This window comes from Lonchura striata, chromosome 1 (assembly GCF_046129695.1).
Source record: "Lonchura striata isolate bLonStr1 chromosome 1, bLonStr1.mat, whole genome shotgun sequence".
NCBI lineage: Eukaryota > Metazoa > Chordata > Aves > Passeriformes > Estrildidae > Lonchura > Lonchura striata.
The window spans coordinates 139,621,355-139,646,799 of NC_134603.1; the positions used below are offsets into that span (position 1 = coordinate 139,621,355).

The 25,445-nt window shown below is 43.3% G+C and overlaps 1 protein-coding gene across 6 annotated transcripts in view; it reads left to right on the forward strand.

Annotated features, from left to right (window-relative positions):
• The window catches only part of KIAA1217 (KIAA1217 ortholog), a 231,108-nt gene extending 207,136 nt beyond the window's left edge, over positions 1-23,972 (forward strand). For 2 of the 6 annotated variants that reach the window (XM_077788524.1, XM_077788527.1), the window contains 9 exons: positions 3,331-3,461; positions 3,700-3,847; positions 5,477-5,972; positions 6,781-6,961; positions 11,371-11,525; positions 12,139-12,285; positions 16,186-16,305; positions 21,508-21,630; positions 22,368-23,972. In XM_077788524.1, coding sequence (XP_077644650.1) covers positions 3,331-3,461; positions 3,700-3,847; positions 5,477-5,972; positions 6,781-6,961; positions 11,371-11,525; positions 12,139-12,285; positions 16,186-16,305; positions 21,508-21,630; positions 22,368-22,862 — 1,996 coding nt within the window. In that variant the 3' untranslated portion in view covers positions 22,863-23,972. Of the gene's footprint in view, positions 1-3,330; positions 3,462-3,699; positions 3,848-5,476; positions 5,973-6,780; positions 6,962-11,370; positions 11,526-12,138; positions 12,286-16,185; positions 16,306-19,369; positions 21,053-21,507 lie in introns of all 6 variants that reach the window. The other 4 variants (XM_021533124.2, XM_077788523.1, XM_077788528.1 and 1 more) reach the window with 4 other exon arrangements.
• The last annotated feature ends 1,473 nt before the right edge of the window (positions 23,973-25,445 follow it).

A 25,445-nucleotide genomic window follows, 5' to 3' on the forward strand; every position in this document is an offset into this window, starting at 1 on the left:
TTTTGGGAGGTTATTGGTTTTATGTGGGGTTGATTTTGGTTTCATTTCTCCTCTTCTCATGAGCACACTTTACAGGTATTAGAAGTTAATTTAATCTTTGGTGTTTTCTGGTCAGTTAGTACCAGATGGTTCATCCACAGTCCTCTGCACCCACCTTTGATTTGCATTTGCCTGACTAATATAATAGCCTTTTGAGATTTTTTTTTTGTTTTATTATTCATCATTTTTCCTGAATTATTTATAGTATATTGAAAAGCACCAGCCCTAGCAGTAGTCCCTGTGGAACCCATCAGCAAAGTACATTCATTGAGTTAGCTGTTCATTGATCCCTTATCTTCGCTTCAGTGCTTTATCCATGAAAGAATTTCCTCTTGTCCCATGACAACTTTGCATTCTTAAAAGCTTTTCCTCAAACACCTTGCTGAAAGCCTTTTGTGGTATACTTTGTCTCCAAGCTTCTGTTGTTTGTGGAATTGTGAAACTTTCCTTCATTTTACACAAACCATGCTAATTCCTACCTAACAGCAAATTTATCCATTGTTCATTGATTCTTTATTGTTTATTCTGTATTTTGATACCTATCCATCACACCTGTCTAAGTGTCAGTCTCGCCAGAGTACTGTTCCTATGATATCCCCCATACCATTAAAAAAAATTATTTGTATAATTTATGACACTTTCTGCTAATGTTGTTCCAAAGCAATTTTAATAAGAAGTTAGATGCTTAGCATGAATAGTTCAGCTGTTTCAGCCTCAAGTTGCTATAGAACTCCTGGGCAAATACCATCTGGTCTGGGTGATTTGTTACCATTCATTTTGTCAGTTTGTTTTGTACCCTGTTCTACTGATGCTGCAGTCTGAGGCAGATTCTCTGAGGCATTTTTTGCCTAAAGAAAGATCTCAGCACAAGAGTTGCCTCGGCTTCCTTATGTAGAATATAGATGCAGAAAAAGTATTTATCTTATACTAGCCTTCTGAAAATGCATTAATGTGCATATCTTGCTAATTTGCTCAGGTCAATCTGTAAAGTCAAGTGTTTTCCCCAGTGAGAGAAGAGAAATTCTGGAGACCACCAAACTGTTTCAGTCTTTCGGTCCTAAGGGATTAAGTTTCTTTTCCCTTGCAGTTAGCAACATGAAGCAGTGTAATGTGGTATCCCCTGGGTAATTTCAGGATCAGTTGTCTTGTTTGACAGTATATGGAATCAAAGGGATTTGTGATGACCCTTCCATTTCTGCTCAAAGAACGAAGGGGAAAGAGGGCCACTGTCATCTAACTCAGAGTCCTTCAAACACTGTAATACAGTTCTGTGTTTTCCTTTCTCTTCTTTCCACACATGAACAAATTTAAGCATCTTTATCTGTTTTATTGCCTGGTAGATGCAAATATTTGAGGAGCTGCTTTTCCAGTGCTGATCTACAAAAGGGAGGAGGGATACCCCATGATTCCCAAAGCAGCACTGCCCAGCCTCAGTGCCAGTAGCAGGGCATGAAGACTAGGGAGGATGCAAGACTGCAGAGCACCATCCTGTAGAACAGGAGCCTTTGCCTTAGTGACAGTGACAGAAGGCCACATTCTTCCTGCAGCTCCTGCTAGAGTGTGTCTGTGCCCTTTATTGCAAAGGCAGACAGAGACAGCAGACACCTGCATTTTAGCAGCTTCTGCCACTGGAAAAACGCCCTTAGAAGTGTTCCCTTGCTGCCATCGTGTGGTCCAATGGATTGTTTCCTGCAAGTCTGCTTGTGCTGGGGGAACTTGGGCTCTCCCAGCTTTCTGAAGGCAGAGTCATTGGGAGAAGTGGTCTTTAAGTGGGAACAGGATCATTTACCTCCACGTGTTTGTGATCTGTTCAGACACAACTTATGATTTTCAATTCAAAATAATTTTTTAGCTTCTAAAGTTCTTCATTTTAGATTGAAATTAACTCTGCTGTGCATGCTTAAATGTTCAGATGTTAATCCTCTTTCTGTTCCCCTGTGTATGAGAAATACTGTTGTGTTGCCATGGATTGTTCTGTGGGACTGTGCTTCCAGTTTAAACTGACCTACATGTACAGTAGTGATGTAAGGAATTTTCTTTATTTTTATCCCATTACTGGCCACCTACTTTTCTTCCCCACCGAGATGGGTCTGGGAAATGATTGGCTTTGCATGGCAATGGAAAGGAAGTATGTAGAAATGCAAGACTTGCAGATGGTGCAGAGAGCAAGCTTTTCATACCCCTTTTCTGCCAATCCTCTTCTACCTTGATTCTCTTGCAAAACTGATCCCTGATGGATGCAAAAACTTATGCCCAAGATTAGGTTCAAATGAGTAGCTGATTTGTCAGTTCAGAGTTTCCATTGCATTTTTTTCTATCTGCAATTAAACAGTTTCCTAGAATAGTCCTGTGAGTAAATTTGGCATTTTAATAGAAGTGAATTTTTCCTAGATATTCAAGATATTATCTTTTTAAGGTGTTTACATGGGTATTTGCGTAGTTGCCCATAAAGTATCTCAGGGTTGGGGTTTTTTTGAGAAAATTTTTTGTATCTTTGGAAAACTCCGGATAAAGCAATGTTGTCTCAAATGGAAAGAAGTGGCTGCTTCCCAAGCAAAACCAATTTATGTGTCTCCAGTATTGCAAAATTTTATGTGAAGTATGGAAAAACTGCAAAAAATCTTTGGAAAGGTGAGAAGGAAGCACCAGATGGAGCTGGAGTAACCACAGAATAGTAGTGGTTGGAAAGAATATCCAAAGTGATTCACTCTTAAATCCAGGTGCTGAGCAAGAGCTGCACACAATGCACACTTGCTGTTTCAGTCTGGCTCTTCACAGAAACAGAATCCTGTGTCCTGTCTAGCAGTACCTGGTAGATAAACAAGGTTTATCAAGAGGCTTTTGGTGCCAGTTTTTGGGTTGTTTCCTAACTGTTGGTCATTCCTCTGTATGTCAAAGAGAAAACACAAGGTGCAAACCAGTACGGGGTGTCTGTAGTGTCTGTACCCTTCGAGCAGCTGTATCCCCAGAGGGCTCCTGGCTGTTGGTGTGTTCCACCAGCCCACCTGCCCTTTGTAGCGCAGCTGCCCTGAGGTCAAGATGTTCTGCACATCTGCAGCCTGTCACAGAAATCAATGTCTTGGGCTAGTTACAAGCCTGTTTCTGTGCTGTGAGTGTCCAGCATTCTCACCTCCCCTCATGGTGTCCTGTTATTTGTTTAGCCTGTGATGTCAGATCTGAAGGTGCCACAGTTGAGGTTTCTGGTTTAGTTTAGTCCATTTGTTTACATATATTTACTTGCAATATGAAAGCCCTGATTAAATTGTCTGTCCATGTTATTTATTTTGCCAGTGAGCTGGAGACATTTGTTGAAGATCTGAAGAAGGACTCTGCTGCTTCCAGCAAGGCAGTTACACTGAAAGACGTTGAAGATGGAGCCTTTCTTTTGCGTCAAGTGGGAGAAGCTGTTGCTACCCTGAAAGGTATGTACTGTCCTTTTTACTTCTGTTTCTTTTCTTTTAACCACAGAGAACAGTTTTGCCTTTGATCTGGAGGCACTAACTTTCACTTTCAAAGAGATGTAAAGCTGGGATTAGGGAGCTTGCTGCATGGCCCCTGGAGAGAGATAGACAGTCAAGTAATTGACATTCACCCAATCATCTTTTACTGCCCAGGGCTTTCATAATTTCCTCTTCAGCTTCACAATTGTTTTTTTTGCAGGAGAGTTCCCGACACTGCAAAATAAAATGCGAGCAATCCTGCGGATTGAGGTAGAAGCGGTGAGGTTCCTGAAGGAGGAGCCACACAAGCTGGACAGCCTGCTGAAACGTGTGCGCAGCATGACCGATGTGCTCACCCTGCTCAGGAGGTGATTTCTTTTCTTTTCTTCAAGTTTAAAGAATTTCCTCAAGCAAGGCTGGAACAGCTTTTGGGTTTGTGTTCTCCCCCTTGTCTGTGGCAAATCTCTGTTCAGCTTGTTTGCAGTATTGATAGATTGATCCTAGAGCCCTCTCAAGGGAATTCAAATTAGCCTTTCCTGTGCTCTGTGCAGTGAGTCCACTCTGACCAGCAGCTTCAGCCACTGAGATCTTACAATTAAAACTAGATACCTCTCACGTCAGCACTTCCAGATCTGGGAAGTGCCTGGATGAGAGAACTTACTGTGGCAACAGTCTCATACTGAGCTAATTACCTTAAGGTATTTACAGCAATTTAAGCTAACAGAAACATTGTCTGACACTGAAAGATTAATTCCCTAAAATGTAACTGTAAGAAATAAAATAGGAAAATAGTGTAAGTGGATAAAGGTATTTCAAACCTTCTGAAAGAATACATTTCAAATTCTTTTTCTCTTCTTTGCATAGAAGATGCATTAGAGGAAGCTGAAATATTAGATAAAACTTAATGTCCACTAAGTGCCAGTGTTTATCCATGTTTGTCAGAATATCCGAGCAGCAAATGCTTGCTGATTTATTTAACCCAGTGGGTATTGGATTTAATTCCTGCTCAAAACTGTCAGTGGTGGTGATCTCAATTTTAGTTCAATTACAGGAAAATGTAAGTCATGAGCCTATTGTTGCTACCATTACTCTAAGGAATGTAGCACTGCCAGTGTTTCTATATATCCTGGAGCATATGTAAAATGTATTTGGCAGTACTGGCAGATGAATAAAACGGTTTATATAACAGGTTTTATAAGAGCCATCACTTACTTATCCATGCAGACAAACATCTATATCCTTTCACATCAGTTTCTTTTCTTAAAAATTATTACAGTTACTTCCTGTCTTGCAGAGAAAAATAGAATAATAAGCTATGCATACCAAATTTTTACTAATTTTTTTGGAGCAAAATTGCATATTAAGCCTCATAAAGTCTGTTTCAATAATGGGAAAACTCATGGCTTTTGATAGCTTGCAACACTCAGAAGCTCAGACATTTCACAGCTAGCTGCCAGAAATAGTTGTTTCTTTATGTCCTCAGCTCATCCTACCCCACATCTTGATAGGAAAGACTTTTATGAAGTATTATTTGATACAGAACCTTCATTTGAAGCTCTGTTTTGACAACATGCCAGACTGCTGCCTCTCATTATATGTAGCTTCACTTTTCTGTGCTTCTAGTCCAGGAACATCTTGTTTAGCTAGGTACATTGTATATGTTTAATAAACTGATTTTCATTCTCACTCTAAAATCAACCCACCAAACCAAATAATTCCTGGTTTGGTGAGAAACTGCCAGTACATCACTAAAGGTTTGTAAACACCTTAGACAGCAAAACCATCGAAGTTAGAGTAGCCTCTTTAAAATTCTGAGCTCCTGACTCTGAGAGAAAGCTATAAAATCATACAGCTAAGGGCATCAGGGAAATAAAAAGATCACTATTTTGATTGTTTTGATTTTGGTGCTTTTCCTTTGCAAGAGTTTATTGTTGCATATTGCTGATGACTGGCCTGTGTGCTGACCATGTGCTGTTGTGTTTGGTTTGGCTGGGCAGACATGTTACAGAAGGACTGCTGAGGGGTGCGGATCCATCCCAAGCTGTGCAATACTCTGCTACAGAAAAGTCCACTGCAGCTGACACTCTGAAAAGCCAAGAGGAGCACAAGCCCACCCAGGGACACGCACAACAAAACCTGACAGCAATCCCATCCGAGTCCCAGGTGCCATCGGTCAAGTCAGAAGTCATCCCCTTCTCAGCCATGACCGTCCACCACGTGCAGAGCTCGCCTGTTGTCATCCAGCAGTCTCAGCACTCGGCAGCCCTGGTCCCCCACGGCCAGGGCTCTCCCTCTGCAGGCAGCCACGGTGAAGCTGTGCCTGCAGGAGCTCACCCTGCAGCCACCCCGGCCCCGCAGGAGCCCACGGCAGGATCCCAGCCCGCACAAGCCACACCAGCACCACAGGTCTCTGTCAATGGCACCACCATGCAAAGCCTTTTCATTGAGGAAATTCACAGTGCAAGTACCAGAAATCGAGCTGTATCAATTGAGGTACGGTGTATTCTACTCCAACAGCTGTCCTCTCTTTGGGTCTGAGCTCCCAGTCTCACTCTTGATGCACTCTTGATGCTGCAGGTGGGACTTCACAAATGCATTCTGGGGATTTATGTACTTAACCCCTAGTTACACTGTACTTCTGAAGATACCCTCTGATTTTGTCCCTGCTCATTGCAAAAGAGTTGGACTAGATGTCCTGTAAAGGTCCCTTACAACCCAAACTGTTCTATGATTTTAAATGCAACAGAAAAGTTACATGTAATCAAAATCAGGTAACTGTTTTTAAAATTATCTTTATTGAAAAAAAAAGTCAGCATTCTGCTTTAGAAATTTTAGAATACCCTATTTTTAACAATAGCATACAATTCTCTGGCAACACTTGCATATGTGGATTTCGTTCACTCTTTAAATCTCCATATGCCTTATTATGGAGAAGTAAAAGTGAAAGAATGTGAAGCTCCAGTGGTTTCCAGTGGGAAAACTCAGAGGTAAACTGCTGTGTCTTATTACAGACACAGCCTTTAATCACCAGTATGATGTATTGAGGCAGAGACCCAGATTTAAATTTTGCCTTTGTTCCTTTAGTGAGCAGTGGCCACTGGCATGTATTTGTGTCAAATCTAGCACAATACAAATCAGAACAGTGTGCAATTACTGTTCATGGATTTCCTTTAGTTGCTTTCTAGAATTGAAAGAATCTATCCATACTGACCTATAATGTTTACACATGGATTTTATTTTTAAATAAGTGATTGCAATGGAAATCAGAAAAATAAATAGACTCTTTACTGGTTTTATCTAGAAAGCTGAAAAGAAGTGGGAAGAGAAAAGACAAAACCTTGATCACTATAATGGAAAGGAATTTGAAAAGCTCTTGGAGGAGGCCCAGGCCAATATAATGAAGTCCATTCCTAACCTGGAGATGCCTCCCCAGCCAGCAGCCCTGCCTAAAGGAGATGCAGCAGAAAAGCTAGAAGTCTCAGGTAAGGTTTGCTAGAGTAAATGGGGCTAAAGAATTGCCTACCTGGGAAGGAGAGGTTATTTTTCCAACTTTCTAGAATGTTTTCAGTTTATAGATTGCTGTGATCCCGAGGAAGGACAAAACAATCTCTGAATACACAAAAATGTGCTTTAAAAAACAAGAATAACTTGCTATGTGTGGATAGAATGGTGGTAAAAGCTGGCAATTGCAAACAGGAAAATCCAGGTTAGGCATTAGGGAAAAAACCTCATAAAGATGAGGAAAGTGAAGCACTGAAGCTGCATGAGGCAATGAGGAGGATGCAAGGTCCCCATTACTGGACAGAATGGTTTAGACTAGCACTGAAATAGAATTATACAGGTAGAGCTACTTCCAGTCCTATTTCATGTCTGAATTTATTCAAAATCCAAGGAGCAAAAAAGATGCCTCAGCCAAACCTTAGATTTATCCCATTAGGCAAACACACATCATTAGATTCTTACCCATATGCAAGTCCATCCAGCTCAGTCTCTGACAGGCAATTGGAGATGCTGTGTGTGGGGAGCACAGAACGCAGCTGCCTTCTGCAGTTTGCTACTAGTATTCCATTCAATTCTGGGATTTTAAAGGGAATATCCAAATCTCTTCCTTTCCATATCCATTATAGAACTTTTATTCAGCAATTCCCCTATACTTGATTATACAATTTACACCCTCTTGCTGTGGCAGCAAGCTCCCATCTTGTGAAGGAGCTTTCCTTCATCCCTTTTAAACTGGTATCATACCAGCTTCACTGAGTTCTCCATAGCTCTAATACCCCTAATTTGGCAAACAACAGCTCTTCATTTCGTTCATGAAATTATGAAGGCAGTGGATAAGCCTTTATCATGTCCTGGAGCTCTCCTGGAGTCTGCCCCACAGACTTCAAACTGAACTTCCAGCCTTTCTGGTCCCTCCATCCAGGCCAGCTGCTCCCTCTCCTAGAGGCTAGATTCAGTTACCCTTGTTTAATTCCACTTTGTCCTTCTGGAGCTGTGGGGGTCAGAGCTGCATGCTGCACTCAAGGTGTTGGCATGCCAACATAGTAAAAAGCTGAAAAACAAAGCCCTAGGGGTTGTGTAGACAAATTCATATAGAATTTGGGAGGAGTGTTTTCAGACCCAGCATTTTGTTCTGTGTGTACCTTTGACACTGCCAAGTTTTGGCTTCTTGGATGTTTTGCAACATACATGTTTAAAATAAATTATGTTGAACCTCATAAAATAATTTTAGAATTCTGGCACCCTTCAGTGAGATTACTGGCTATCAACACAATTAGCTTGTATAATGTGTGGCATAAAAGAAGAAGTCAGTGAAAATAAGTACCATATGGGTGCAGTGAGCTGTGACATCTTAAGAAGTGCAGAGCACAGTAACTGAGAAGTTTTGTAAGTCGCATAGTTAACTAATCCACTTCTGGAATACAATTTTGCACAGTGTGCAGCCAGCAGATTTAAGAACAAGTTTGATGAGATTGAGACATTTGCCTTCTGTTGTGCATAATGAATCCTGCAATAGTAACATAATTACAGGAACAGCAAAACTTTTCCTTAATATCTGCTTAAATATCTCACATACCACTCAGCTCTTCTATGACTGAGGATGAGAAGTTCAGTACCAGTCTGCTGTAGACTTGAAAGTTGAGCAGCATAAGAAAAGACATACCACCTATCTACCAATAAAATAGATAAAAAATGTTGGCCATAAATGAGCAGAGGCCTCTGTTGGCTCAGCTGCAGAGCCCAGAAATATCATGTTGCCAGATTGTGTCTCATCCGTTCTCCACACAGAACCTTTCCCAGTGAAGAAACACTTCTTTTTCTCTGCAAAGCACAAAGCAAAATAAAATTACACACTTCACACAGTTTTCCACATCACTCTGCAAATATTTCTTTAATGTCTTGAGTCTAACTTATCTTTGTATCAAGACTTTTCCATGAAAAATGTGATCTTTTTCTAGCATGTACATTAGTAATTGGTCTCCTTCATCTCTCTTTGTGCCTTCATATGTGAGAACGCCCTGATTTTTGGAAGTGATGAGTGATCAGTAACTTCCATTAAAGAGAGTTTATCTGACTGCAGACTGCCTCAAGGCAGGCTTTATTATTGTGAAACCTTTTGGATTTATTTTGGTGCAAGTAGAAGTCTGTATGGTGGGAGCAATTGGTTCCCATCTATGTGTGCCTGTTGAAAAATGCTGCAGTTTAGTGAAACAGCTGGTGACAAACAACTCCCATTTTGTTCACAGAAGTGCTGAGCACTTTGGCACCAAAGAAGGTTCCATAATGTGTAGGTTTTATTCATGGGCAGTCTCAGACTTAGTGAGTTAAATTTTTTCATTTACTCCTCCCTCTTTAAATTTGCCAGAGGAAAAAAAAAAAAAAAAAACAACAGGTAAGATCTTCCCTGTAATTTTTTTCCTCTAAAATTTGTTTTTTTCCTTCTTATCTGTATTGGAGAAATATAATGGTTTAGTAAATAAAACAGAAATCCATGTTTGAAGTTTTATGGGCAGCCTAGTGTCACTGCACTGGCCATGACCAAGCCCCATCACAGCCTCTCCTTAATGACTCCAGCTAAGGGGCTGAGAGAGATTAGCCTTCAATAACCAATGCTTCTGCCACACTCAGTGACAATATTTCTTACCTGTGTTTTTATCTCCCATTTTGAGGATGGAGATGGATGAGTATCTCGGAGATGTGAATGAGATTGTAAGAATCATGTTTTCTTCATGCCTTCCATGTCTCTCATCCAACCTTGCTGTCATTAAATGCAAGAAAAACTTTGAGTTCTTGCAATCAGGGTCACTAACAATTTGAGGGTAATGGGTTGTGCCCATTAAAAGGAGTAGGAATTTGCAAAAGCCCTACATCATAGTCTGTTAAACACCATCTTAGAGAATTACTCTGATTTTACAGCAGAAGCACATCTGATGTAATTAAAAACTGAGTGGTGTGTGTTGACCAAAGAAGTGGTCTAATGTTAAGTGCATCTGGAAATTCACTCTTCTTGCAATCTGGCAAGTGAGTGCCAGATAACCAGGGAGGGAGATAATACAACTGAATATTTCTTTAAGTTTAAGCAGCTTCAAAGAACATTTGAGCTAAGAAGGGGACAAAGATGAGACTGGGTCACACAAGGACTCCATCCAGTCCCCAGGGCTAACTGGAGTGCTGGAGCAGCCTGACAGGAGTGGGCAGTTATGCAATAATTTCCCCATAGGGAACACTTAGCCCTAAACAGCTGGATAATCCCAAAAGCAGGATGTTTTATCTTTCTGGATTATATTTATGCCAGCTGTTTATATAACACTGAGTGGCTGCAGAAAGGTCGTTCTTTTGCTCTTGGAAACAAACACTGTAAACAGCAGTGTGAAAACAGTGGCTGTTGCCATATTTATGATGCTTAGCCTGTAACCAGAAACATTCAGGGGCAGTTCATGAGCTGGGTAATGCTGCTTCTGGAAATAATGCTGTTCAGGGATGGGGGGAGGAGGAAGTGGCAGCTGGTGGGGCAGCATCCTCAGGGGCAGTGCCAGTTTGAAACTGGTCTTCTCTAAGAAGACTCTCCTCAGAAAAGAAGGGCTGGCTCTGCTTGGCCTTTGCATTTGGTATTTGAATCTTTTTGGCTTAGAAAAATATGTATAGGGCTTTTATATGATAATTCAAAGGCAGAACTGTACATTCCTAGAATTACAGCAAGTTAAGTGAAAACAAATACACCCTAAGAAGAGGAGCAAGTGCAGTTGCCTCTGGCGATCCCCTGCCCCACTCAGAGATGAGAGGACTCACTGAAATGCAAGGGTGGCATCTCTGTAGAGTACTGCTTACATTTTCACTCAGCCTCTGTGTGAACTTAGCTAGTTGTGTCCAGCTATCCAGCTATGGGATGGACAGAACTCTTCAGCTCCTTGCACCTTGCCAGCAGCACCTCCCAGGCAGAGCAGAAAGCTGTGCTGATTGCTTCAGAATTGCTGAGAACAATGAGAAGCCTCCAGGCTGGAGTCTGTATCCATGTCAGTGGCCTTGCTCTCAGAGGAGGCTGAGGGGCACTGTCTGTAAGCAGGTACCCAGAACTTGTGCCTTACATGCTCCTGCACACATGTGCTCTGCTATCCCACTTGTACACTGACAGCTACACCCAGACACAGCTGCCTGCAGGACAGGAGTTTTGCTGAAAAGTTCTGGGGGAAGTGATCCAGTTTCTCTGTGCAAGTACAGCACTGTTTACTTTCATTTCAAGTTACACTTGAATACCAAATGTGTTTCTGTTTGTATATTCAGCAACAGGACCTTTTAAGACATTTTTTTTCCTTTCCAGTTAAGGCAGGCATGCAAATACTATTTTCCTCTCCTTCACCTATGCTTACTTTGTGCTGCTGTTTACCTGCAGAAGAAGCTCCTGATGGAGAACAGGACAATGACAAGCTGACCAAGTCTCCACCTCCTCCACCTCCACGGCGCAGTTACCTGCCAGGGTCAGGGCTGACCACAACGAGATCAGGAGATGTCATCTACACAGCCAGGAAAGAGGCTGCTGCTCTCAAGGTTTGGTGATTCATACTCTAGGCAGCCACACTCCTGATGAGAGGCTGGCAAACAGACAAGACATGGGCTTGGGCCTATAAACCACAAAATAAGTTGAGGCAGAGCTGTGTCCTGGAGTGCTACTGAAACTGCTCACCAGGATGCACTTCTGTTAGGACAAATGAGCAAGTAAGATTTGGTCAGTTCTGTTTACTTGCTGCTCTTATCTCCTAGCAATACAGCAGGCAAGTCACAGGCTGCTTTCATTTAGAGTGGTAAGAAGATTAAAAATAAAAAAAAAACAAAACAAAAACAAAGCATGCCTTAAACAGATGGGGAAGATAAGGTCAGATTTGAGAGTGTTCTTACAGAAATGTTGAAAATTAGTTTCTTTAGGCTTGTTTTTCCCATCTGTTCTGGGGAAGGAAGTGGTGGGGAAAGTCCAATTTAGGAAGCTTTTTAATCTGTGAACATATAATCACATCAGCAATATTGGTTGCTTTTGAACTGATGAAGTAGCAGGAAGAGGGACCTTGCAAGACAGGAGTTGCAGTAGTGTTGAATTTTTGGTGTTTACTTTGCATCAGGAAGGTTCAGCTGTATTATCTGTCTGTGCTTTCTCACTCCCTTGTAGGAATGCAGTGAAGATGCTGGGCAAATAGCACAATCCAAAGCCCCCAAAGAGGACCAGGCTTTGTCTCGGAGCACAGGGCATGCTGTAGCACCAGCTGCAAAAGATGAAGAGGAAGAGGAAGGAGATAAAATAATGGCAGAATTACAGGTATGCCTTTTGGGTTGCACATGAGGACACCTCTGCCCAATATCACTTCTAGGGCCTCAGTGCAATTTCCAGCTCAGAACATGAAGGAAAGTAGGTCTGCTAGCCTGACCCAGAACCACTTTGTTGCACTGAGTGGTACACTTTTTGAAAGTACTACCAAATTTTGTTCAAGAGGTCTGGAGCTGAGACAGTGATCAAGAATGCAGTAGCTGCCACTGGAGAAGCCTGCACATGCAAATGGGACAAGTAAAACATTGGTGTGCATTTGATGTGGTTGTCCCTGGCCTAGTGTTGCTCACCCAGTACCAGACTGGCAAGGTGCTGAGAGCCTCTGTCATGTGTGCTTTGGTGGGAGCAGAGAATAACTGGGTCTGCTTCTGGTGGGCTATGCTATAATCCAAAGTTTCCCAGAATGTTTGAACACTGAGACATTGCCATTTCCTGTGGTGTAACTGGTCCATCACTCTGCCAGTGGCATAGAAGAGTGCTCTCTTGCTGGTCCTTCACTTGACATCACATAGGACAGTTCACTTCAGTGATGGAAATGCTGCAGTAAATGCCAACTATTCCAGCTACCATCAGTGAGCTCCAGCTTTCCAGGGGCACCCTCTGTCCTCTTCCATGCCCACATGAGGAAGGGAGATGTGGATCAGCCTAACTGGCTATAACTTTTGGTATTTTAGAATGCTGTTGCAACATGAGATGATCCCTGCTGTCCACCTGCCAACAGGTGGGCTTGGTGCTGCCCAGGGAGCATTCAGAGCACAGGAGATGTGGGCACTGAGCTCTAACTGTTCGTTCTGAGGGGTTCACCTTGCTCCTTCCTTCAGCTCTCACCCACCAGTGCTGATTTCAAGAGTGAGAGCAGTTCACCCTTATCCCCCCTGTGTGCTGATGACAGCAGTGAGACACCAGAGCTGGGGACATGTTGGAATCTGAGGTATTGGTGATTCTGAGATTGTAGAAAGTCTCTGTCTTTCTGCCCCGTTGCCCAAGAAGCCATAATTCGTCTGTGCTGATTTCCAGGTTGTTTATTCTGTTTATCTCTAACATGTTCTGCTGCCCTGCCCAGCTCTGTCCTGCAGGGCAGCGTGTGGGGCTCTGCCCTCAGTGGGATGTTACAAACATTAAATACCAGAAACTCCCTGTGCTGCATTTACAATAATGTGCCAATATCTACCATCTACATTGAACAGTGTGTCCCCAGCCTAAACCAACAGAAAAATGCCAACACTACAGTGAAACGTGGAGGGCATGAAGGAGAAAAAGGACAAGACACGCCCAATTTCCTCCATCCTGTCCCCTTTGGACCCCTAATCTAGAATCCTAAAATTTTACTTTTCCACTGGTGCCACACTTAACTATTACTTATATCAAACACTCAGAGCTTGTAATTCATCCTGTAAGATTGAAAACTCTTTTGCATGGACAGAGATCACAGACAGTGTCTCTCAGGGCTCTGTCCAGGGGGGCTCCTGACCCCCTGCCAGGGTCCCAGGGCAGCCAGAGGGAAGCCCTGGATTCCCACAGGGACACAGAAGCTGTCACAGCATCTCAGTCTCTAGGAAAGCAACCTCTGCCTCACAGCTGGGGACAGTGAAGTGGAGGTTAAGGTATGGAAAGTGGGGGCTGAGAGAAGCTGAGGAAGAGAAATAGGCATGGGAATGGCATTCAGCAGGGAATGGGTGCTAGCTTTGGGGGCTAGCAATACTCATTTCAAACCAATACCAAATACCAGGTATATTTTAGAAGCTTAACAGCATACCATGTTTATAAAGCGGCAAATTGCCTGATCTAAGAGCTACAGGCTCATTAGTTTGATGTCAGTCATAGGCAGAAAGATGGAAAATGAGATATGGAATTCAATCATTGAAGAATTAAAGGCCAGACATAAACAGTTATGCCAGTGAGCACAATGCAGTGGAACAGAGAGCTGTCAAAGGAAGCAACACTCAGATCAAGTAACAGGTTCAACTGCTTAAACTGAATTGTATACCTATAACCATTTTAGTAAGGCATTTGATCAAACATCACACAACATTGTTATAAAAATCTGGAACCTCAGAGTATACAAAAAAACCCTATTGCAGCATAATAGAGACCTGTCTGCTTTTGAAATCACTGACCTTGATGCAAGTGTTGCTGCTATGACAGGTCTCATAGGGAGCAGCAACAGGCCCAGTATCTCTCTGTATTTTCATCAGAAGTCTGGAAATACATTTAAAATTCTTACTGTGTAAATCATCTTTATTCAGATCAGTGAATTATGACAGCAGAGACATGATAGCAATCATTTAATGGTCATAATGCTTTGCTGAATAAAAAGTCCACATGAAGAGCAACAACATGTTGGCCAGGCCACAACTGCATGCCTTGGAAAGAAATAGGAGTTACAGTAAGAGATTGACAGGAGCTCCCAGGTCAGTGATGCTGCCACAAAATTGAGCCTGCCTCAGGTGTAGATGTGAAAACATGCCATGTCTTTATGTCTGTGTACAAGATCAGTGATCAGTGTGTACACACTGTGCTGCTGCATCCATGACTAAGTATCCATGTGTCTCCCATTTGAAGAACCTGTTGGAGGTCCAGAAGAAACTTGAGTGCAATGTGAAGATTTTTAATGGAACAGGAAAAGGCATCATAATTATCAATGGCTGTAGCACAAACTATTTGGAGACTGTTACAGATATTTCAGAGCAAAGGTGATAAGAAAAATACCAAAGGGAAATAGCTTTTTTGACACTTAGAGTCTGAAGGACTTTGAGGATGCTTTATTCAAACCCATATCACTGGTCTCACAAATGGGTAAGTTGGGGAAAAGTCCATATCCTCTATTGTGAGGAGCAAGACTATTTTTTCTGTTAGTTTCATGTCATCTTAGGTACTCGGGTCTATTAACACATACAAATGGCATGTAATGGAAAACCAGAAGCAAGTCTACATCCTGATTTTTTGAACTGGATTTTTTTCTGTTATCCTTACTTTTCTGATTTTGCATAAACATGCAAAACATATAAAGAATACAGTATTTAAAAGAACAGGCCTGATTTCAATCTGTAATCAGGGCTTTTAATTTCATGAGTTGCCAGGAATCAATAATTTCCCTAATATATGGTATAACAGTAAAATCTTACTGCACTGTCTAACTCCTGTGAGCACTGCCCCCTCTTTGCCGTGTCCTCCCTGCACGTCTCACTGAAGGCAGGCCATGTGCCAGTGGAGGCCTGCAGAAATTCTGGTGAGGCAGAATTTTCTGCCTGCACTGCATGGTGATAGTGGCAGTACTAGTTTTGCTCTTCCAGGTCTGGGAGCCAGCTGGATAGAGAAACTCAAAAGAAATGAAAGGAGGATAGCAAAATAAATGTCTGAAAAGTCTGAGCCATGTCCTGGAGGATACGTGGTGGGAGGCCAGTGCCCACAAACCCATAGGTTGGGACAGTCAATTTATGGCTCATTATCAAAGACTGTGACAAAGGCACATCTCCATGTTTAAACTTTCAATAACAGTTTGTGGGACAAGTGGAGTTATGTAACTCTTGCATTATCAGCCACAAGGAAATAGGTGCTGTCACAAGCCCCAAGTTTGTCATGGGCTTCCTACTTGAGTTTGGAAAGCACCCCTTTGTATCTCCATTGTCTGCAAATTCAGAAATCAAGCTTGTCCTCTTTACAGGGAGCACTGAGGTCAGCATGGTGTTAGAGTCTTGAGAGGCTGGAAGGGATGCCCTGGTTCTCTTACTCTGATACTCTGAAATCTCTATTATTATCTCATGAGCTTGTAGAAAACATTGTTGAGCTGTGACTGTTAAAAACAAATGCTGTCTTTGTAGTTGGTCATCTCCAGATATTTCTGTGTACGAGTTCCTGGTCTTCTGATAACCTGTAGTATTTATTTCCTAGGCTTTCCAGAAGTGCTCTTTTATGGATGTAAACTCAAACAGTCATGCTGAACAGTCCAGAAATGATACACATGTTAAAGACATAAGGCCTGGGACTTTAATGCATCACAAGGAAAAGAAGGTAACAAGTGGCAATTGTAGACATGCCACCCAGTCTTGGCATAACCTTCTTTCCTTCAAAACTAATCTTACATCCTGTGTCCTGTTCTCTTTAACCCCCACCCACCACTGCCCAGCAGTTTCCTTCCTTTTATCTCCGTATGGCTCAGAAATGCTCACACAGAACTCTATATTAAACTTCATTATGTGTCTCATCAGCAATAGTACAATGGTTGCATGAAATTTTATCATTCTGTGAAATCAAAACAGGACCCATCAGTTTCTGTCAGAGATGCTCATACTGCTTAGAGCATCCTTCCCCAACTGTTCTGCTGATGGATGGTGAAGCATCTCTCCTAAGCTTGAGGGGAGTTAATGGTTCCTCTCAGTCTCTGGAGCCAATTTGAGAATGTATGCTTTATTTTGTTTCATTTGTTGGTTCCAGAAATAGTTGTTAGATATTCAGAAATCCCATTCAGTTTATTGGATGACAGAGTCAAAGTGGATGGGAGGAATTTGCCCTTATGTTTAAAGTTAATGCCCAAAATTCATCATGGGACTGAGAAGAGGCACTGTGTGCCTGGGGCTGTAGGCAGGTCAAGGTTAAATTTCACAGCTGTGCGTGGACTGCAGTTGCCAACTGAGTTGATTTGACTTAGCATGCAGCCAATGTGCAGGACAAGAAAAGGACAACTACTTCTGTCCTTGCAGACCCCTTTTTTATGTTCAATAATGAGTTGCATCACTGCTGCATTAGGGGGTTGTGCAGGCATGACAACTTGTCAGCCAAATGTGAGTTTGCAGTGAAGGTGGGTATGGTGGGGAAGGACACACAGCTCTTCAGCACAGCATTTCAACCTCCTCATGCATTCTGTGTGTGTATGCAAGTGCTGCCAGGTCAGGGCATTGCACTTAAGGACTTGTGTTGGAGCTGCCCAAACAGCAGTTCTGGTCTAAAGCTGCAAACAGCTGGCTGGGTGAGGGTACAGGTCCGTGGGTATGAGGGAAAAAGGACAAACTGTTCTGTGTGTATGACAGTGTTACAGAGCAAAAAGAAGCGTGAATTCATCCTCATTACTGCTGTTGTCAGAATGAGAAGATCGTATTGTTACATGAAATCCTGGGTCATCACTCAGGACACTGCATATCCTGTAACACAAACATTTCTTTGAAAGGTGCTGCCAAGTAACTGCCATAAACTGATATTTATTTGAATAACACAGAGTCCAGGAAATTAAGGTTAATGAGATCTGTTTTTGTAATCTGACATGAGAGAGTGTTTATTGGCTTTAAATATGGAACATTATGGTCACGATAAAATCATTGAGGAAATGAGTTTTGTTGTGGTTTTATTTTTTTAGTAGAAAAGCAGAAGTTCCAAAACTAAGACACATTGTACAAGGACACTGTGAGGTGTTTCACTGATGCTTGGAACTAGAAGTGGAACATGTTAAAAAAAAGATATACAGTCAGCATATCCAGAGGCAACAAGTGCAATTAGGTCACTTGGCCTAATTCTGAGGGGTCTGACATGTTGTGGGATTGGGAGGTGCTCAGCACTGAGCAGGTCAGTGCCTGAGGGGATCACAAGCCCTGGAGTTTGGATCCCAAAATGCCTCTCAGCACAACATGCAGACTGTCAGCCTGCCCACTGAGGCCTTGGTGCTCTGCTGGTTTGTATGAAAGCTTTTCCTCGTTCAGAAATGTGAGGAAGCAGCTGTTCATCCTTGTTACTGCTGAACAAGCCTTTGTGGAGGTGAACTGTGACTCTGGTGTATGAGTGGCTTTCTTGCTTCTGTGGTTTGATTGTGAGTCAAGTTTTTCTGTAAAATCCTCCATAAGAAAATGTCACATAAAGTGTAGAAACTATATCTGGTGAACCTCTGTATGCATGGGGCGTGCATGCACAACCAGTCTGGGGATTTCTGCACCGTCACTCACCCATCTCAGCTGGGAGAGCAATGCTCCTGACTGTTCTGCATGTCTGGATGCTCACATAAGTATAATCTGTCCTTCTGGTGTGCTAGGAGTCAGCTTCTAGTCTCAAGGAGGCAATGTCAGCATTATTGCTTTTGGTTCACTGCCTTCAGGCACCTGAGACCAAATTACTTTCCTTCTTGGTGAGCTGTCTTTTGACTGTAGATTTCTCTCTTATTCATAGTCCTGGTGTCTCCTCAGGTCAGTCCTTCATCCTGATGATTGGTGTTTCTCCTAAGTTGTCACTAGCATTTAAACCAAACCCCAAAGAAAAGCCTCGTGTTATGAAACAGCATTTCCAGGGGTCTTCACTTGCAAATAAAGAAAAAAGTCCCCCTGAAGTTTCATTGCTGGGAATAAACACACTTCTTTTGAGCCAGTGGATGTCCTCTCTGTTTGGTGTTTGGTATTTCTGATGTAAGTGAATGTAGCTCAATGTTTCATTCTGCACTTCCACAGGCACCACAGGGTGTCACTGGTAATTCTGATGAAATACTTCTAAGCTGCAACCAGGATTTAGAAGTTCTCAGACTGTAAGGATACTAATTGTGATGGAGCAGCACTGCTCAGATGTGACCAACATTAGAAAGAGCAAAATGTAACTAGAAAATCAGCTTTTACTGGTATAAAACTTCATTTCAAGGCACACCAGATTTGCTGTCAGCTCTTCCATGTCAGCCTCCCTTTGATATGTCCCAGCAGAATGTGACCAGATACTGTGAGATTTTCAGCTTCAATCTTATAAAAATGGGGGGGGTCTGGAGGGGTTTAGTAGGAAGGTGAACAGGTCATGGAGCACTGTGTTGGAAATAAGGTAATTAATGTGCTTATGCATATTCTGGAGGCCTTGTTAAAACAAGGTAACATCCCATCCTGACCTAATGCATAGAACAAAGCAGTAACATCATGCACTGTTCTGCCAGAATTTGGAAATTTGCCCTGAAGAAAGACAGGAATCAGATGACAACTTGAGATATGTCTCTGCAGCAGTAAATGGAGTGGTGAGTTCACGAGGTCTGCGCTTCCTCCGAGATTAATCTTGGGGAAAAATAAAAGTCCTGTAAAGATAAAAGCCCTGAATAACTAAGTAATCCAACTTTCCCCCTTAGGTGTATGGGGCTACAACAGGATCTCCCACAGATAGTGACCATCCTAAAGAGAAGAGGGAAGGGAGAACTGAAGAAGAATTGGGTTCTGATTCATCCAGTACAGCTGACAATAAAAGTGGCTTTTCAATGAATGACAGTCCTACATTTAGCAAGGGTTTGTTTGTAGACAGTACAGACTATTCTAACAAAAACCTTCAGAATATGAGCATAAACCTGTCTAGCATCGGTTTGCCAGAGGAGGACAAACGAAGAGGGGCTCAAGATATCTTAGGATCACATTTTCCAGCCGTTGAGACTGGAAAACAAAAGCCAAACTACAGACTGTCAAGAGATGCTCTCCAGGGTGTGCCTCAGGGTGAAGCCTTGCAGAGCACAGGCAAGCACATCCCCATCAGCAGCGTTGCCCCTCTCCTGAGGCACATGCAGGAGGCTGCGGGGCCTCAGCCTTCCTTGCAGGAGCAAGAAGTGTCTGCAGGCAACTACAATCAGGTTGTGCTGAGACCCAAAGTGTCCAGAGCAAACAGCGTGAGCAGCATTGAGGAGACAGACTCTCCAGCCAGCTCTCCAAGTGAAGACAACCCACCCACAGAAAACATTGCCTTCATGATTACCAAAACAGCCGTGCAGGTGCTCTCGAGTGGGGAAGTTCACGACATAGTGAGCCGGAAAGGAGGAGATGTGCAAACAGTCAACATCGACACGAGGAAGGATGTGGCATCTGAGAAGGGCATCCCTGAGAACATGGACAGCGAAGAGCCTGTGGTGTGTCTGGACAAAAAGCCTGTCATCATCATTTTTGATGAACCGATGGATATTAGGTCAGCGTACAAACGGCTTTCTACCATTTTTGAGGAATGTGATGAGGAATTGGAAAAAATGATGACAGATGAAAAGATAGAAGAAGAAGAGGAGGAGGAAGAAAATGAAGCACGTGAAGTCTCTGAGAGGCAGAAGGAAGAGTCACCAGTGGCTAATGACAGAAAAGCAACCACAGAGCATTCTGCAGCTCATGGTCCCCAGGGGCCATACCTATTTAACCTTCGGTCTGACTCTGCAGAAGGCAGACCTCCTGTAGAGGAGGAAAGCACAAAGACAAATTTCAACAAATACCGTCAGATCTATGGGCTAAACACAGAAGCAAACTCAGACTCTGCTGATCAGTTGGCAAGCAGGCAGGATTCTAAGAAAAAATTTAAATTTAAATTCCCTAAAAAGCAGCTGGCTGCTCTGACGCAGGCAATACGGACAGGAACCAAGACTGGGAAGAAGACCTTGCAGGTTGTGGTCTATGAAGAAGAGGAGGAAGATGGGACCCTGAAGCAGCACAAGGAAGCAAAGAGATTTGAAATCACTAGGTCTCAGTCTGAGGAGAGTGATAAAAGTCCTTCTGGGAAGCAAGAGGGACGCTCTGGAGCTGCAGTGTCCCTGTCTAGGACTGATGAAATTCGACAGAGTACATACAGAACGCTAGACAGCCTTGAGCAGACTATAAAGCAGCTGGAAAACACCATCAGTGAAATGAGTCCAAAACCTGTCCCTGAAAACACATACACCTCTGAGGGAAGCTTTGTCCCCTTCTCTGCCCAGATAGTACCAGAGACCCCATCCCGAGAGCATGTAGTGCTGGATGAGAGCCTTGCTGGTGTAGAGCCCCCTGCATCACTCCCAGCCACTTCACGTAAGGTACCTTAGTCCGAGAAATCAAACCTCCAGCTGCTTTCTGAAATCTGCAATAATCACCATTAAACAAGAGGGTCTTGTGATTTGTTTGCTTCCTTTCAGGTGGCTTGTTTGGGCTCCCCACGAGGTGTCTAACAGCTAATAGACCACTGTTTTTTGGGGTTTTTTAAAATCTTTGCTGCTGATTGGTGATGGGCAAATGCAGGGGAGCTGGGTTGAATAATCCGCTGTGTGAAATGACAAGTGTCACTGACATGAAATCCAGGCTGATCAGTAGCTGAGCAGTTTTCTCCATTTGATTCTGGAATTAACACCCGCGGTGTGAAGCTCCTGAACTTCCCCTGCATGTAGTACTGTGGCTTGTTTTCGGCGCATGGTGTGCAGTCCTCTGTTCAGGCACCCTCGCACTGACCACGCCTTCTTGTCTCCCCTCCCTGCCCCTCCACTCCTTTCCACAGGGCTCCAGCGCTGCCTCCCAGACAAGCCGGATGCCAGTCCCCATGGCTTCAAAAACTAGACAAGGAAGCATGGAGAAATCAGGCAAACAGCACAAGCTGCAGGATCCACGCCAATACAGACAGGTAGTTTTACCCTAAACCCAGTGTTTGGATGGACATTTCATGTTGTTTGTTTATTTAAAAACTCCAGTAACTGACTGAGATTATACCAAATATCGGATGCCTGAGGTCAAACTGGACATCCTGGATCCTGGGGGGCATGACAGTACTGATCTTTTCACCATGCTTGTGCATGCATGTCTGCAATAAAACACCTGCTGCTTTTTTTGTTTGGTTGGGTTTTGGGTCGTCTGTTTATTGGGTTTGGCTTTTTTTTTTTCTTAATTTATTATTTTTATTTTTTTTTAAACTGTGGTATTCAGCTGTGATTTTGAGATGTCAACTACCTGATTACTTTCCATTTGGTTAATGTGGTGGTTCTGTAGGAGAACTGGGAATGCTTCTGTTCAGAGTCTTTACAGGAAGTCCTGGACACTAACCCGTTGGTGTAGGTGGCAGTGGGTGCACATTAACCCGCGGCGGGACGTCCCTCTCACGTTAATTCTGCCAGCATGGCCGACGTAGTGCCTGCTCTGTAACACGTAGGTCGCGCCTTCTCACAAAGCTCTCCTGGTTCTTTCTCTATGCACTCTCCATTGGGCACTTTGGGTTTTCTACCAGGTCCAGTCCATGGCTGCAGGACTTAGCTCAGGCCTCGAACTGTTAGTTCTGATTCTCTGTAGGGCTGTTTTCCCAGGTCCTGTTGGTTTATCATGTTACCGGCTTTCTGACAAACTGTCTCCCGACATCTTTATTTGCAGGCTAATGGAAGTGCTAAGAAAGCTGGTGGGGACTATAAGGCTACTTCTCCTACCCTACCTGCTTCTAAGATCCCAGCCTTTTCTCCCACTTCTGGGAAAAGCAGCTCAGCACCTGCTTCTAGCGGTGACAGCTCTAACCCTCTTAATCCACCTACTAAAACCTCCATTCCTTCCTCCTCCCTTCTCGGTCCTCAGACAGGTCGTATAACTTACTCTACCTCCCTCATCCCCTCTGTCTCTAATGGCTCCTCCAAGTTGCAGAGCCCCACTTACCCAGGGAAAGGTCACCACCTCTCCTTCTCGCTGCAGACTCAGAACGGCCGACCACCCCCTCCTTCCTCCTCTACCTCCCCCCCCTCCTCTATCTCCCCCCCTTCCCTGAGCCAAGGTATGAAGAGCATCAGGACAATCCACACCCCTAGTTTCAACAGCTACAAGGCACAGAACGGGAATGCCAGCAAGTCCGCCCCATCCACGGTCAAGGAGCCATCCTAAAGGCTAAGCACAGCACACCTGCCAGGTCACCGAGGCTTTTTGTTCACAGAATCCACAGCCAATATTTTAACCAGGGAACGTAACCATTTTGTTGTATTGCTGGAGGCTTAATACTAATCACGTGCTAAATACTGAATGACTACACTAGATTAGAGTGAAGCTTTTTGGAAAACAGTTGCTGTTGCAATGATAAAAGAGCATTTTCTTTCTATAGGCAGCACCTCTTTAAAAAAGTGTGAAGGTGTGTGAGTGAACTGCGTGTGCACAGTGGTGTACTGAGCATGGGGAATTGTATGGATAAAAATTTACTAAGTTGTTTTGTATAAAGCTATTTTTCATTATGAGGTCTAGAAGTGAACAGAGATATACTAAAGTGTGATTATATTCAACTGTAAAACTGAGACTAAAATATTTTTCTTTTATTTTGGTGTTATTTAGCTTTGTTACAGATTTCTATTTTTGTCAACAAATGTCATGGTTCCTTTCGAGATCTTTTTGCCAAAACATTTTGATACTATTGTAATGTACATTTGAAAGTAGTATGCTGGACAGTAAACCTCTGCACAAGAAACAGAACAAGACTGGTCTTATGTGTGTATGAGGCAACTCAACTTATTGCACTGCCATTCAGATTATATTTAAGAATTTGACAGACAAGGAAAAAATAAATTGTTTTACACATATAGATAGTTGCTGATTACTTTTTTTCTTAGCTCAATCCACCCTTTTTCCTTCATTTTTATTTTACTGAGACCTGGTAGCCCATTAATGTATTGCATTGTGGATTTTTAAATGTACACTTCAGTACTGTTCTGTATACTGGCAAACTTTTGTACATATCTATAAATATCTATAAATAAATAAATAAATACTGTATGTGGCTGGGCACATAGAGTAGTTTTACCACACCAAAGTTAATTTTTATGCATGCTTAAAAATACATATGGGAAGGGTTGAAAAAGATGGATACCAGTTAAATAGGAGAAGAGCAAAAAACTTGCATAGCTAATGGTTTTGTAAATAAATTTATTTGTATAACACCATAATGTAATATACAGAACTATGATAAGCAAAGATCTTTACAAAAATAAAGGGCTGCATGCTTATATATTTGTATTTTGTCACTAGTAACTTTTCAGATGGTCTCAATTGGCTGTTCAGCTGTTTGCCTGAGGGTGTTAAGCCATTAGAACACCTGACTTGATTTTCCCCAGATTAAGGCCACACCTAGTTAGTAATTTCAAAATGGGGTCTTTCAAATTGCTATTGATAAAAGCTTGTTGCTGGAATGCCAAGTTAGAAAACCAGCTAGCAATGAAAATGACTGAATGAGATATCATCCTTTCCACCTTGAGGTACTCCTTGTTTTATTTCCCCTTGTGAAAAGGGAAGTTTCCTAGAAGCATCATTCCAAGGTGGTACCCTTGGAGGGTGAGAGTAACCCTTGAGCCATCCCTCAGGAACACAGCACACTGTCTGCCTCCCTCCAGGAGGGTGAGAGCAACCACTGAGCCATCCCTCAGGAACACAGCACAGTCTGCCTCCCTCCAGGAGGGTGAGAGCAACCACTGAGCCATCCCTCAGGAACGCCACAGTCTGCCTCCAGCGGGCTCAGGTCACTGCCACCCCCAGCACAGGAGCTTCAGCGCCGGGCTGAGCCGAGCTGGGGCTGGGGAGCCCAAGGCAAAGCAAAGCACGAGGCATGGTCAGAGCACCCACAGGGCCCCTCTGGAGTGGAGCCAGGTCCCTTCCAGCCAGGGCAGAGCAGCAGGGACTGGTGGCTCCAGTGCCTGCTCTGATCTCTGCTTGCTCACACATGGCTTACAGGATTCCCTGGCTCCAAAGGGAACCTGCCTGATCCAATGCTGGAGCTTGTTACCAGCTCCCCGTGCAACAGACAGCACACAAGAGCAGCAGCTCTGGGTACCCTGCTCCCCCTCTATATAGCCAAAATGTAACCTCAAGGATTTGTTCCTAAGCTGTTTGTCTGACACCTCCCAAGGATCAGACACTCACTGAACAGTGACTTACTAATAACTGATCGTCTGTAATGGCAGTGAGATGTCCCCATGGCTCTGGCACTGCTCCCACAGCTGCTTCTCCGAGCCTCTGCAGGTGAGGGCTTACAGCAGCACATTCTGTGTCTGGCTGAATTTAGACACAGACAGTGGTTGTATAACAACCCAATGACCCGGTACAGTCACTGCTGTGCACGGGCAGTGAGGCAGTGCTGTGCTCACTGCTGGTGGTGGTGGTGTGAAAATCACATCAGGCAGTGAACTCTACACCCAGCCAAAGCCTCAGCTACATTCTGACCTGCACCTTATGGTGCACCTGCTCAGTGCTGGGGCGCAGCAACCCCAGGAAACAAGCAGCTCAGCCAGCTCATAACCCACTGCACAGGCAGCACTGCCCGTGTCACAAGCCAAGCAATGTTTATTCCTTCTCCATCCTGCTTGTCCAGCAATGAAGGTACCAGGCTTTCACAAACACAGGCAGGGAAGAGCTGTACACAGGCTGTCACTCAGCAAAACCATCAAGTTTGTAAATAAATTCCTTGGACACAGAAGAAATCAGAACTGG